The following is a 13,678-nucleotide window of genomic DNA, read 5'->3' on the forward strand; positions in this document are numbered from 1 at the left end:
GAAGGAATAAGAATATCTAAATTATACATATAGTAATAATACTCTATAGTTAAATTTAAGAATAAGTATAGTAGCTATGAGTCAATAGAGTTTTGTTGATGCTGTTGCTACTTAAGGTATTTCAACCTGTTATTAAATAATCTATTAGAGTTGAGATAAATTTATAAGCATTAATAGTATAAATGCAATTATTTGATTTGATTACATCTAGAAATAGTATTTTATTACATTTAGAAACAGTATTTGACTGTTTAAAAGAATAAGATTAATTTAATGTATAACTTTAGGTTTATGAGATCTACTGGAGTCTCTTACATGCTTTGCCAGTGGTTTGAAATATTTGAGGATACTCAGGTTTTTTGAGTGTGTAAATATGTTTTAAAACGTTTAAAGGAAATTTAATAATTTACTGAACTGAATTAATAAATGGAGTTAACTTAGTAAATTAAAAACAAATCAAAGAATTAAGTGAAATGCATCATTATTTTATACCCCAAAATTGCTAGATTTTAAAAAATTAAAACGAAGATTAAAGTAAAGGCTTAGAAAACTAAGTTTTTACATTTTTCAGCATGGATAAATTCAGTATCAATTAAAACACACAGCTTCCAATGTTTATTTGTTCACAGAAAAGCCCCTAAAGCATCTGCAAACTCAGTGACAAACAACACAGGAGAGCATGTTGCATATCACTAGAATGTTGATGACAATGCAAGAATGAGAGACCCAGATACAGCATTGCCAACCAGCTGGCCAATCACATCACCACATCAGATTCCTCTACCCCATATTACATTCTGACTTTTCTGCCTTAGAAGTGTATATGATTTGGAAAGAACTCCCAGATATACTGTTGAGTATTAAAAAGCTAAGTGTAAAACATAATGCATAATGTTTTATTAACTAGGATAACTGTTTAGCTGCTATCTAAGAAGGGTCCGGTCATTCCTAGTTCAGAGCTTATATCGCAGCTTCATGGAATCAAGGACATAGGCCTTTTCTACCTCATTGTTATTTCATCCTCAACACCCAACTTCCATCTCCTGGTAAAAGATGGTTGCTCTAGCTTCTACCACCAAGTCAGCAATCATTTCTAGAAAGGAAGAACACTTCCTTTCCTTTTAAGGTCACAACTCAGAAATTGCTGTATGACTACAGATTTACATCCCATGGGCTCTATCTTAGTCAAATAGCCACACCTAGCAGCAGGCAAGCTGAAAAATATACATATAATCTTCAGCTGGTGTCCATGTATCCAGATAAAACTTCTAGTATTACAGGAAGAAAGAACTGACATCCCGGACACTGCTCGCAGTCTCTGCTACAAATATGCCACGTTTTCAGTAAAAAAATTTTAAATGTATATTAAGTATTCATATTTGTGCATAAGAAAATCTGAAAGCGTAGGAAACAAGATTCATGAAATAAATTATTGGTTCTAGAACATTAGTCCACAGTCTAATGTCAGTATGTAATGAAGTTTTCATTAGTCCAAAAGTGGAAGTTTAAAAAAGGACAAATAGTGAGTTAGTCATAAAAGTATGTTTATTCAGTTTAAAGTGTTACCCTCTATTACCCTGTTTCCCTGAAAATAAGACCTAGCCGAACAATCAGCTCTAATGCGTCTTTCGGAGCAAAAATTAATACAAGACCCGGTCTTATATTATATTATGTTATATAAGACCGGGTCTTATATTATAGTAAAATAAGACTGGGTCTTATATTAATTTTTGCTCCGAAAGACGCATTAGAGCTGATTGTCTGGCTAAGTCTTATTTTCAGGGAAACACGGTAAGATAAGCCCTCTTAAGTTAAAATAACCTTTCTTTTATGCAGTAGTGTTAATAGTAAGTGGCAATATATCTGTTCATTCAGCACATTTCTGGAACCCCAGGCACTACAGAATATGCTGAGGATTTGCTGGTTCTAATTGTCCCCACACTCGTCAAATTTAGACTCCAGCGGGGAAGACAGATAATAAGTACAGTATCAGAAATAGTGTTTCAAACTAGGATAATCATTATTTTTAAAAAGAAATGTTGAATGGGCTGTGGGAGACTATTCTGGGGAGACCTAATTTGGATTGGAAAGTCAGCGAAAGCTTCCAGGAGAAAGGGATATCTCAGATACATTCTGAAAGTGAATAGAAGTTAGCTAGAAGACTAGTAAGAAAATGTGCTGTAGGAAGCCAATCGGCATGTTCAGAGGTCTGAGAAGGGTTTGACCTACTGAAGGTCCCAAAAGAAAGCCCTGTGGCCAGAAATGAAGGATCACAGGGAATAATGGCAGAGGGGTGGCAGGGGACAGATAGAGAGTCTCAGGCCGCGTGCAGATTTTAGATTTGCACCCAAGGGTAATCAATAAGAAAGCAGAAATGTTTTGATTAGGAAAATAATAATCCGATTTATATTTCTAAAAGGTTACTCTGGCTGCAGTGTGGAGAATGGACTGGGGGCTTAGGGAGTGGTGGATAATGCAGTAATCCAGACAAGAAATAGGAGGGCTTGGAGTGGCAAAGAGCATGGCAAGGATTGGGCACAGTAGAGATTTGACCTCTGGGGGTAGATTCTGCTGCAGTGTTGGCTTGGGGAGCCGGAAGCAGGACCTTCATTAAGAACAACAGCTCTGGAGTCAGAATGTCTGAGTTCAAACCCTCGATCTACCCTGCCAGGTGAACATTGCCTTGGGGCCTCAGTTTCCTCAGATGCAGAAAGGAGAAGGTAATACTAACTGCACCTCTAAGCATGGGACATGTAGGTGCGATTGCTCATTTAAAGTATCTAGAACAATGACTGGATGTACAACTGTTACTATTTTATTATTATTTCCAATTTTAGTGTTATGTGTAGTAAATCAAGAAAGACTCTCTGGAAATGGTTTGGGCACCTGGGTGGTCAATGATACCCTTTACTGAGATAAGAAAGATAGGTAAAAACACATGATTTGGGGAGAGGAGAAGGGAAGACCCTTTAATTTTGTTCAATTTTGGATATGTTAAGAAAAGAGTTGATAATCCTGTCTAATGTCACATTTTTTATTGTTTTTTTAGACAAACATATTAAAATATGTTTAACATTCTTACTTGGCAAATTTTTTAAATTGATATTCCCATTTTGTTTCCTTTCTCAATTTTTAAAACATAAACTCAAAATTCTAAAATCTGAAAACTACTGTTTAACACCAATTACAAAGATTTATACCAACAAATACAATATATTTCTATGTGGAGCACAAAATGTCTTACTCCTTCAAATATTCCCCACTTAGTGCAATATAAGGTGATTATTTTTGTTAGCTGCACAGAAAGAGGCCAATTTCCTATGAAATTTGCTCAGGTAATGATATGGCTCTTAACATACCAAACTAGATTTAAACTTCAAAGGATTTAAGTCCTTGTAATGACTGATTCTCCTTTTAGAACTTCTAAATTTCTTATTCATAAAATTAAGTGTGAGACAGGCCTCTAAAGTCATAGGTCTAACTTCTTTATTTTATAGACAGACCTATACATATTTTAAAAATTTATATAGGCCATGATGAGTTATGATTTTTTCAAATTATTTCAGAATAAAGCAGAAAAGAATAATTAGCAAATTTCTCCACTATAATTCCAGTCACACATCTAAATTTTATCATATATAGTTACTAGGAAAAATCTTTAAGGAAATGCAACGAATATTTTCTAAATATCATTTTATTGCTGGGACCGAGGCTCGCTTTTCATATTTTGACACCACTAATCTAGGTATAAATATATCAATATGAGTAATTAGCCAAGATATTGGACATTTAACAAAAATCAATCCTAGGCTTTTCTAATTTGACTTTCTTGAAGAACCAGCCTAGGTCTATCTTCTTTTCATGAACATTCCTAGACCACCACAAACAACAGATATCTCCAGCTCCTATAAGGAATTTTTCATACTTTTCACTTAGTTATTTCATGTAAACCACTATAAAGAGAGACATACATATTCATTCCACCAGTATTTGAGCTAAGCTCTGCTCAACACTGTGGGATCAATGTGAGCAAAGCCCTCAAGGAGTTCAAGGTCTCATCTGAATGAAACTCTTCCTAAACTCATCAATTGCTTAGATGTGTCAACTATGCAGACATTAGAGCTCTCACAACATCTGGTGTCCTTTTTTCCCCCCCCTTAACCTTCTTTATATGACAGTCCCTCTAATCCAGGAAGCAAACTTTTCAAAGTTTCAAAAATAATTCAAAATAGAATCTAGTGGGCTAATGGCAATACACTGAGGTTTCTTCCCTAATTTCAGCACTCATATTGGTTTCCTGAAATTGAGTACCTATGTCAATACTATGGAACAGTTTTGCTTTATCTTAAATTTGTACTATCTGATTTGGGAAAAAAAAGAGAGAGAAATAAATTACCTTGTAACCTTGATTCCAAGACTTAATACCACACAAACGAACATGTTTAAGCTTGAGATGATTTTGCAGTGAATTGCACATTTACTATGGTGGTGTTTGCTCTCCTGAAAAGCTGTTCTCAAATCACTGGCAAGTCTTACAATCAATGTTGCCTTAGAAACAAAGGAATTCAACATGAAGACTCAGACTGACTTAATGAAAGAATGAGTTGGCAACTCAGACTTGACTTTTAGCCTTGGTTCTACTGCCAATTAGCTACTGGCCACCAACACCTGTGATATCTGCCGAATCTCTTCACTTCACTGGACCTTCTCTACCCCATCCATAAAAGGAAGTTTTGCACTTGTGTTTCTCAAACTCTCTGTGGAAAGGGACCAGTTTGTAGACTGATACATTGATGAAATATAATAAAAATACCCTCAGATGCCACAGCACTGTTAAATTGCTATAAAAGTTTCTAGATGCTTACTCTCGATATCTGTACTTGTCTTGTGTGCACAGACTGGCCCGGGCCCACAACTGCATTTTGAGTGGCATTGACTTAGCCTACTAAAACTTAGATTACTATGGAGACTAAATGATGGCTCTGCAAATGATTTACCACCTTTGTTTATTTGATTTTGTTCAGTGATACAATTAGCTTATGTTTCCCAATTACCTAGTAGCTGAACAACAGAAACGAAAATTCTGGGATTGAGTTATTTAGAAGAAAGGTGTTACTCATCGCAGATTTGAAAGAGCAGTGGCATAGTTAATCAATCTGTGGGTCACTGACAACTGACCAACAATACAGAAGATGGCTTTCAGGCAGAATAACGAAAGATAAATGTTTTCTTTTCCTCTCATTCATTAAAAAAAAAAGTAGAAAATATGAGAAATTATTAGTTACTTAAAAAGAAGAAAAAAGCTTGACAACCAGAAATAATACTTTTTGGATGGAAATACCAGCCAATGTTCCCTAGACGGTGAATTTTCAAAGAGAAGATGATATGTGGTAGCTCTTACTAGAATATGCTTCCTCTGTAGCACTTAGTCCATGATAGAAAAACAACTACTTAATGGCTATAGCCATAAATCCATTGCAATTTATAGAAGCAAAATTTTTTTAGTACATTAAAGTACAAGAATTCATGCAAATGTAGTCACCTGTTGCTTTTGTAAGGATTCTGGCCAAGGTAAAACATATGTATATGCTTGTTCTTCCTCTTTACCCACCAACCTGGGGACAAAGGCTAAAACACCCCTACAAATTACCCAGCTCAGACTCTGAAGACCTTTCATCAAGTTGATGAAAGAGAGATTGTTTCAACTTCAAGAAACAGAGCACCTCCTAGGCAGGTCCGTCCCAAGGGCCTCCTGGATAACTGCTGAAAGATAAGGATGTCTGCCTTAGAATCTAGAGTGACAATCAAAGGCTGTGGGATCCTGAGTGCCAAGCCAATGCTATCAGACAGAGGTTCTCAACCTGAGCACGTATCGGCATCACCTGCAGGCTGGTTAATACAGGTTGGCAGCCCCGCTCCAGAACTTGATTCAGAGGGCCACAATGGGGACTGAGAGTTGCATCTCTAACAAGTTCCTGGAGGGCTGTGATGCTACTGGTACTGGAAACACACTTCAAGAATCACTGATACAAAACATCTGATGATAGAATTGGGAAGACCTCAGAGGTCACCTGATCCAAACCTTCCATTTTATAGGTAAGGACCCTGGGCCTCAAAGGAAGTGTCTTGCTCATGGTTGTATATCCAATACTCAGAGGATTCCCCACTGAACAAAGATACTCAGGTCTCCAGAGCCTTAATGCACTGCTTACTTCCTGATTCTGTTATGGCTACACATCAGGACCCTGCTCTCCAAGAAGGGGTGCCAGCAGAGACTTCATGCTGCTGATGCTCCTAGCCTCACGTCCTTCTGGGAACTACATGCTAGTTCTATCAGAGACTTCGTACTGGTAGGCAGGTGGCCTGAGCCCAGACAGGATTGGCAGCACAACGGGAACTGTTTCTTGCCTAGATTTTTAAACCCAGGAAGACTGGCTCCAAAGAACATGGTCTCACAACAAGGCCATGCTGCCTCTTCCCCAGCTCCCTGGCAGGTGGGCACAATCAGATGGCCTGAGGTTTTGAGAAGTGACACAAGGATGCAGGAGATGGTGACAGATGATTTGCAGCACTGCTGCGGAGGTAAGCATCCAGCGCAGGCTCAGAGACTACCTGGGTGGCTGTGTGCTTGGCGGTCTGGTCTATTGCCAGTGTCAAGACTCCCTTGGATCCTGCCCTTTGGCTGAACCTGCTCTCCAATTGCCATTGATTCTGAGTGCTTCCTGCTTCCCCTCCAATAAATTATTCTTCTGCTTAAATGGTCCGCAACCAAGAACCCCGGCCGACATGATAGCCCGTTAATGTATTCATCAGCAGAAAGTCAACTGCTCATAATGGAAGTTAGGGTTCCCGCAGTGGCTCCTGCACCGACTTATACTGCAGAGCTCTTAGATTTCCACAGATGCACTAGATTCCTTTGACAGTGTTTGCAGCAGTGGCTACTTGACTCATAAGGAGCCCTGCCCAGGCCATGTCTGTGATGTAAGTCACCTGGTGAGAAGTGATTGCTCCAAGAGTCCACCCTGATCCCCAGCAGGCCATTAGCAAGTAAGGCCCAGAGGGCTTGCAAGCTTAGAAAGGAGTGGAGCCAAGTCACGCTGATGGCTGTGCCCTGGATCTGCCCCGGCACATGCTTTTTCCCAGTCTTTATTACTCAAGTCCTCTAATTTCATGAGATGCCCTGGTGGGAATCCTTCTAATAAAGTCCCCTTTTTGACTGAATTTCCATCTCTATTTTATCTACACAATAGCTTTTCTACACTGACTCACTGAAAACCCTTCTCTGCCTTTTCAATCTAGTTTCCTTCCTCCCTCCAACCCCATACATGGGAGTTCTTACAAGGAAACTTTTCTCTTGTCGGTCAGGTATTACAGAAAAAGAGAAAACAAAAGGTGATCTAGACCAGAAGGCATCTTTAAAAAAGAGAAAGAACCTTTTGAGGGTTAACATTTTTTTACATTGCTTTTTGACGAACTCTACTGTCAGATTTTTCCATTTCATATCTGCTCACAGCCTCAAAATTTTCATCCTCTAACTCCACGCTTTAGAAATGGGGTTCTTTGGGTACTTGGATACTGGTGATTTATTTGAATTCGTGGACTTGTTATCTTTCTTTCAAGTGGCTTAAGCATCTTAAAAGGAAAGGTTCAGTTGTTCTCCACTAAAAGTAACCAAGGCCTGTAGAGAAACAGCTAAATCCTGGACTGGGAAGGGTGGTACAAGTAACTGGTGGTACAAGTAACTGGAGTAAATGGTTATGCCTGAAAGTAAGGAAATGCTCAAAAAAATGATGGGAATATGTCACAGTGACACAGGAACCAGCTTGAAAGGGATCTCAATATGCAAAGCGGATACCATTTGGCACCAAAATGATGAAGTGCAATAATGAAGTAAAGACCACTGGTTTAAAAAGATCTAGGGAATTCGTGAGTTTGTATGAATAAATAGGAGCAAAGGGAAGGCACTTACAGTACAATGTCCAGTGCCGACTGGTAAATGTGGAGAGAGTGTTGGAGTTGGAAAATCATTGTTCTGTAGCCATCATGTTATAGATTGGATCAGGAATCATCAATTGATACGAAATCTAGAGGGACGTTTTGATGAGGAGCAGGATACCCACATGGTCTTAGAAAATATTTCACATAAAATTATTAGACAGCAGAGAAAACAGGCAACATCTTGACAATTTAACATCACCAACAAGGGGCAAAAGGACATGGGATGCCTCTAGAGGTAACCCCTGAGGACAACACATCAGCTATCCAGAGTTCCAGCCAAGAACGCATAGTTGGAATCTCCAATTGTAAGAAAATCATCAGACAAACCCCAAATGAGGAACATTCTATTTAAAAAGAAGGGACTATATTCTTCAAAAATTTTAAGTCACAAAAGCAATGAGGGCCTGTGGAAATGTTCCAGATTAAAGGATTATACATATGATGAATTGATACATATAACTTACCCTCAAACCTTTCAGAAAAAAATGAAGGAAATACACAAATGAGAAGGAAAATGGGGTAAAATTTCAATAGATCAATTGGGTAAAAGGTATACCTGTGGGTTTTTGTACTATTCTTATCTTTAAATATTGTTCCCAAATTTAAAAAAATAATAATGATTTGGGGCCAGGAGAGTGACTGCAGAGTGGCACAGGGAAGTTTTTGGGATGATGAAAATATTTTATAACATGATTGTGCTAATGTTTACACAACTGTTCACATTTGTCAAAACACATCAAATTATACACTTAAAATTGGTGACTTTTACTGTATGTAAATTATACCTCAATAAAGCTTACTTTTCTGTTATGGCTACGCATTAGGACCCTGGTCTCCAAGAAGGGGCGCCAGCAGAGACTTCATGCTGCTGACACTCCTATCCACATGTCCTTCTGGGAACTGCATGCTAGTTCTATCAGTGACGTCGTACTGGTAGGCAGGTGGCCTACCAGCATAAAGTATAAAGGATGAAAACATCCATTATCTGAAATGTTCTGTATTCATTTAAAGGCAGAAAGAAGAGAGACGACTTGCATTTGTCCTTGAAAGGCCTCTAGAAACTGCTGTGTCATGGATGGAAGAGGCTATCTGGTGAGGTTGGTTAATTCCAGCCAGGATGGACATAAGCCACAGATAAAGTCACATGGTCCCCTTTCTGAAGTATATTATGGCACAAAAATTAAGCATTACATTAACATTTACTTTGTAGTAAACACAGTAGTGACACAAATAGTTAAAACACCAAAACTCAATGTAATCTGCCACTGAGGATCCTTCATATTACCTCAGGTCCTACGTACACCACTTATTGTCCTCAGAAGTTTCTCGTGGTAGGCAGGGACAAGTTTGCGTGTGTACTGAACAAGCCCCCACATCAGCATCCTCCCCTCCGCATTTTTCATGTCCCTACTCAGAGGATCCCTCCTCCAGAGGCTCCCCCTTCACACACTGCCTGTCCACCAACTTGTCATCTCTTTCACGCATTTATGACCAGCATCCTTATAACAGTTACTTGTGAACAAGCACCTCCAACTCAATGCTTGGAAATGATCCCTGGCACTGGGCACTATGCCTGGCACTTTGGAACAACCTATTGGATTAAACTAAACAAAGAGGAAGGAACATGGACATACTTAACTAATTCGCTCCTTTTCCTCTTCACAGAGCCAGAAAATTCTGTCACCTTCTATTGAACCTATTACATCTCTACCAGTTCCTATAACAGACTTCAGCCCAGGAACACAATAGCTCTGAAATGGGATTGTGTTCTAATCAATGGAATAAAACTTTCTGGGACTCCGATTTTCAATTCTTGGTTCAGTAGGAAGAGACTTTAAAATCAGAGCTTATGGCTCAGAAAACAGTAAGGGAGACTTCAAAGAAAGACATTTCTGTTAAAGCACTACCAGGACTATTGAGACAAACTGTTATGCAACCTACAACTGAGCAAATAAAATGGAAAATGATACCTCACTGGTGGCTAAAAAATGCTCAAAAATAGCGAATATAGCTGATATATACCAAGTGCTCATTGCCAAACAAAGCCGAGAGAAGTTAGTTCACTGCTAAGAAAGGGTAGAGCAAGGGTTTGAACCCAAGCAGTCTGGCCGAAGAACCTACATTTTTAATTCCTATACCAATATAAGTTAAATTCCAGTTCCTCAGTAAACATTCCTTCCAGACAGTTCCAACATAAGGTCTGCATCCAAAATTAAGCCATCAGAGTTGCTGGAGACATTCAACCTGATTAACAAGCAACATTTCCCCAAGCCTTATTTAATACTAAAAAAAAAAAAAAAAAAAAAGTAAGTAAATAAATACATAATCACATTCTCCCCCATTTAATTGCCATTGGCCAGACACTTTCTTCCTGTTCTAAATAGTGCTCATCAGGGTTCTTATCAGAACTCTTTTTGTCCGACTTTTATCTGAGGAACTGATAAGGAATTTCTTTCTGCTAAAGTTGATCATCTTTATTTCCCATCTCTTTCCGCTGAGAGAGCATCACGCTGACCTCTTGCAATTAGTAGCCCTAAGCAAACCAACAACTTATATCTTTCCTAGGGACACTAACCCCTCCTTTAATTAAGCACAAACAGGATATGGACTGACCTATTGAACGCACTTTGGAAACATCCTCAGATTTCGTTGTAAAAGCATGCTTCCTTGTGAAAGACTTGGTGGCTTTTCAGGTCATTCTGTGCTCCACACAGTATCCAATACTCTCTTTTGCAAAGTGGAGCTTTCGCCTGAGGCATTTGAGCACATCACCTAATCCCCCCACTATAGAGATTCAGGTAAATGAATTTTGCATGCAAACTGCATGACCTCAGACAAAACAACACAAACCCTTCCCTGATTCCTGTATTTTCTGAGTCTCTGACTCCTTTATTTTGAGGAAGAAATGGAACTGTGCCCTTCTCCTTTAAAGACTGAAAGAAATCAGAGGTTTTAAACTCCATCCTTCTGGGGTTCTGGACAGCTCCATGTGGCTTGGAAACTATTTCTAGGAGTTTCTGAGTCACTAGCACTGACACAAGGACCTAATCACAGCAAGGAATGATGAAAATGGAGGTCTTGGGAGGCCAGGCAGTCCTGTCTCTAGAGGACAGGAAGAGGGTTGGGGTAAGGACCTGGGAAGGTGAAGAAGGAGTTAGTCCCCAGGATTAAATTTGACTTCCAGGGCAAGCAATTTACTCGTAAACATTCCGCCCCTCGTTTAAGTGTAAATGCAAGCATTTTATTTCAAACAAATAGGCTTATTACCAATACAGTATAGCTCAGTGAACTGCTTCATTTTTCATAAAAAGAGCCAACATTTGCCAAGCTCCTGGTATATTCCAGACACTATACTTCATACACTGACACAAATCAAAATATTTCAAAATGAAAGAGGGTTCAGCCTGTCCTTGACAAGAAAAATTATGCAGCTAAAGCTAGGCCTGCCCCTATCATCTCTGGGACCTGGGGCAAGAGTACCAATGAAGGTCCAATAATTACTACTTTAAAGGGCTAATGACACAAGTAAATTGTCACAAAATCCTCCATTGAAAACAATGTAGCTTTATAACCACCTGGAAGTCCAGGTACAATTTAGAATTCTCAGACACCTCTCAGAGTACTGGGCCAGACATGATAGACCAGACCTGGCCAATGGGCAGGATCCCTTCCTTTCCCTTCCTCACCCAGGCTCCCTCTTGCCCACACCTGTGGACCCTCAGCCCACATTTCCAAGCTCTTATACAACCCCGCACAGCTCCCCTTTTGGGCACTCTTCAGGGATGCATTCTGCCCTGCCAGCTTGTACAGGCCCTGAAAGCAGGCTTGGGGACTTTGGGGAGGGAATTCCACTGAGGTCTGGGGTACCAAGCGCCAGAGTGGACTTTGGGAGGGCAGCCCATTTCATCCGCAGACACTTAGCCCAGTGGGGAGGAGCACAGCCTGGAGAAGGCCAGACCCTGCCCTCTATAAACTCCAGGAATAAGAGCAAGAGGTTTTCTTTCCCAAGGCAACACTGACTAAAAGCTTTCTCCATTTTATTCTAACTAGATGGACTTTTCTTTCCTTGATGCTTTCTGAGAGGGTAACTCCTTATATCAAAGTCGAATAAATTGGTTTAAGGGAAGAGACGTCTGAAAGCGATGAAATGAAAAAGTAGAAATACTTGCAGCTATCTAGAAAGATTTGACAGCTGATATCCTGGTCTGCAAGAAGCAAAAGGTAAATATTCCTCAAACCTCAAATGGATTGAACAAGGTTCTACAAAGACAGAAAGGTGGGTCCCTTGCCCTAGGACATAAATTGGGCAAACCTTAAACGTTCGTTTTTTGAACTTGGGTGTACTACCTAGAGCTGGGCAGGGAGACCAAAAGTCAAATGAGGAACTAGCCAAGGCAGCTGGGGCCACAAAGTCTGAACTCTAAGAACCAGCACCCGCTGAGTCAACTAGGCAAAGGAGATTTGGGCCTGCTGCAAACAGAACGACCTTGCCAGAGGGAACCAAGGCCAAGGGAGGCAAGCAGGGGGGGGGGGGGTCACAGTGAGAAGACTGGCCAAGATCTGAGCTTCACCCCCATGATTGACCTGGTATTTGCTTTGTCTTTTCTCAAAGAAAGCTCGCCAATTTTCTGGGCCTCCATTTTTAATCCTCTAAAATGGGGATGATTACCTGCCCGCATCACTGAGGGGTGATGCCCATAAGAGTTTGGCAGTCCCGCACTTGGTAAGGGCTCAGTCAACGGTACTTTATTTAGAGCTGAGAACGCAAGGGCCAGAGCTGAACCCAAGAGGTGGATCACGCAGCTCCCCATCGCCCACCCGAACATCCAAGATAGGGTTCTGCAGAATCTGTGTGTGCTGGACACAGAGGGGTGGGGAGGTCCAGGCTTTAGGGAGAAAGGCAAACTAGAACTGATGGGGGGAGACAGACAGAGGTGAAGTGTTCCGTCTCAACCCCGTTTTGGGGTGGTCGAAAGTCGCCCAGTTGGAGGTACAAAGGACAGGGGTCTAAGGCATCTGAGCCCCGGGGATTGGAGGAAGCCGCGCTGCACCCCGCTCTGCCCCAGGCCCGGCGAGGCAAGGTGTCCCGCAGGCACTCACCTAGCAGCAGCAGCTTGAGCTCTCGGCGTGCGTCCTTCTTGTCCCGACGAAGCTGCCGCTCTATCTCGGCGCTGATACGCTGCGACTCCTTCTCTTCCGCGGACAGACAGCAGCAGCCAGCCATGGTGTGCGCAGCAAACGACGGGGCGACGCGGTGCGCAGCGCCCGGATCCTCCGCCCTGCCGCTCGCAAAGCCGATCCGCGACGGGGACTCGGGTTCCGAGAGAAAAGACCAGGACCGACTTGAATTTCGGAGAAAGAGGCCCAGGTTTCCGGGGTTCAGTCCCTCCTAGCGGGTGGGCTCCGAGGCGGGGGCGAATCCCGAGCGCTGGGAACGCTCAAGTGCACCCGGGATCTGGGCTCACGCAGCCCACAGCTCGCGGGAGGAGAGGGCAAGCTGAGGTTGGGGGCGTTGCCGGTCCCCGAACGATACGCGACCCTTGTTACAGGAGCCGGACACCCAAGCACAGGGCTCAGAAGGCGCGTAAAAAGTTGGGGCGTCGGTGCCCGGGGGGAGAACGGGCTTTCCCGGACCTGGGGGTGTCCCAGGTAGGCCCAGGGACGACTTTGGTTGGAGGTA

General features: G+C 41.5%; 1 protein-coding gene across 1 annotated transcript in view; it reads right to left on the reverse strand.

Moving 5' to 3' along the window:
- The window catches only part of GNA14 (G protein subunit alpha 14), a 155,740-nt gene extending 142,510 nt beyond the window's left edge, over positions 1 to 13,230 (reverse strand). Inside the window, exon 1 of the mRNA XM_019736652.2 lies at positions 13,099 to 13,230. Coding sequence (XP_019592211.1) covers positions 13,099 to 13,222 — 124 coding nt within the window. The 5' untranslated portion in view covers positions 13,223 to 13,230. The remainder of the gene's footprint in view (positions 1 to 13,098) is intronic.
- Between the last annotated feature and the right edge of the window lie 448 nt (positions 13,231 to 13,678).

The sequence above is a fragment of the Rhinolophus sinicus genome, linkage group LG04 (assembly GCF_036562045.2).
Source record: "Rhinolophus sinicus isolate RSC01 linkage group LG04, ASM3656204v1, whole genome shotgun sequence".
Taxonomy (NCBI): Eukaryota; Metazoa; Chordata; class Mammalia; order Chiroptera; family Rhinolophidae; genus Rhinolophus; species Rhinolophus sinicus.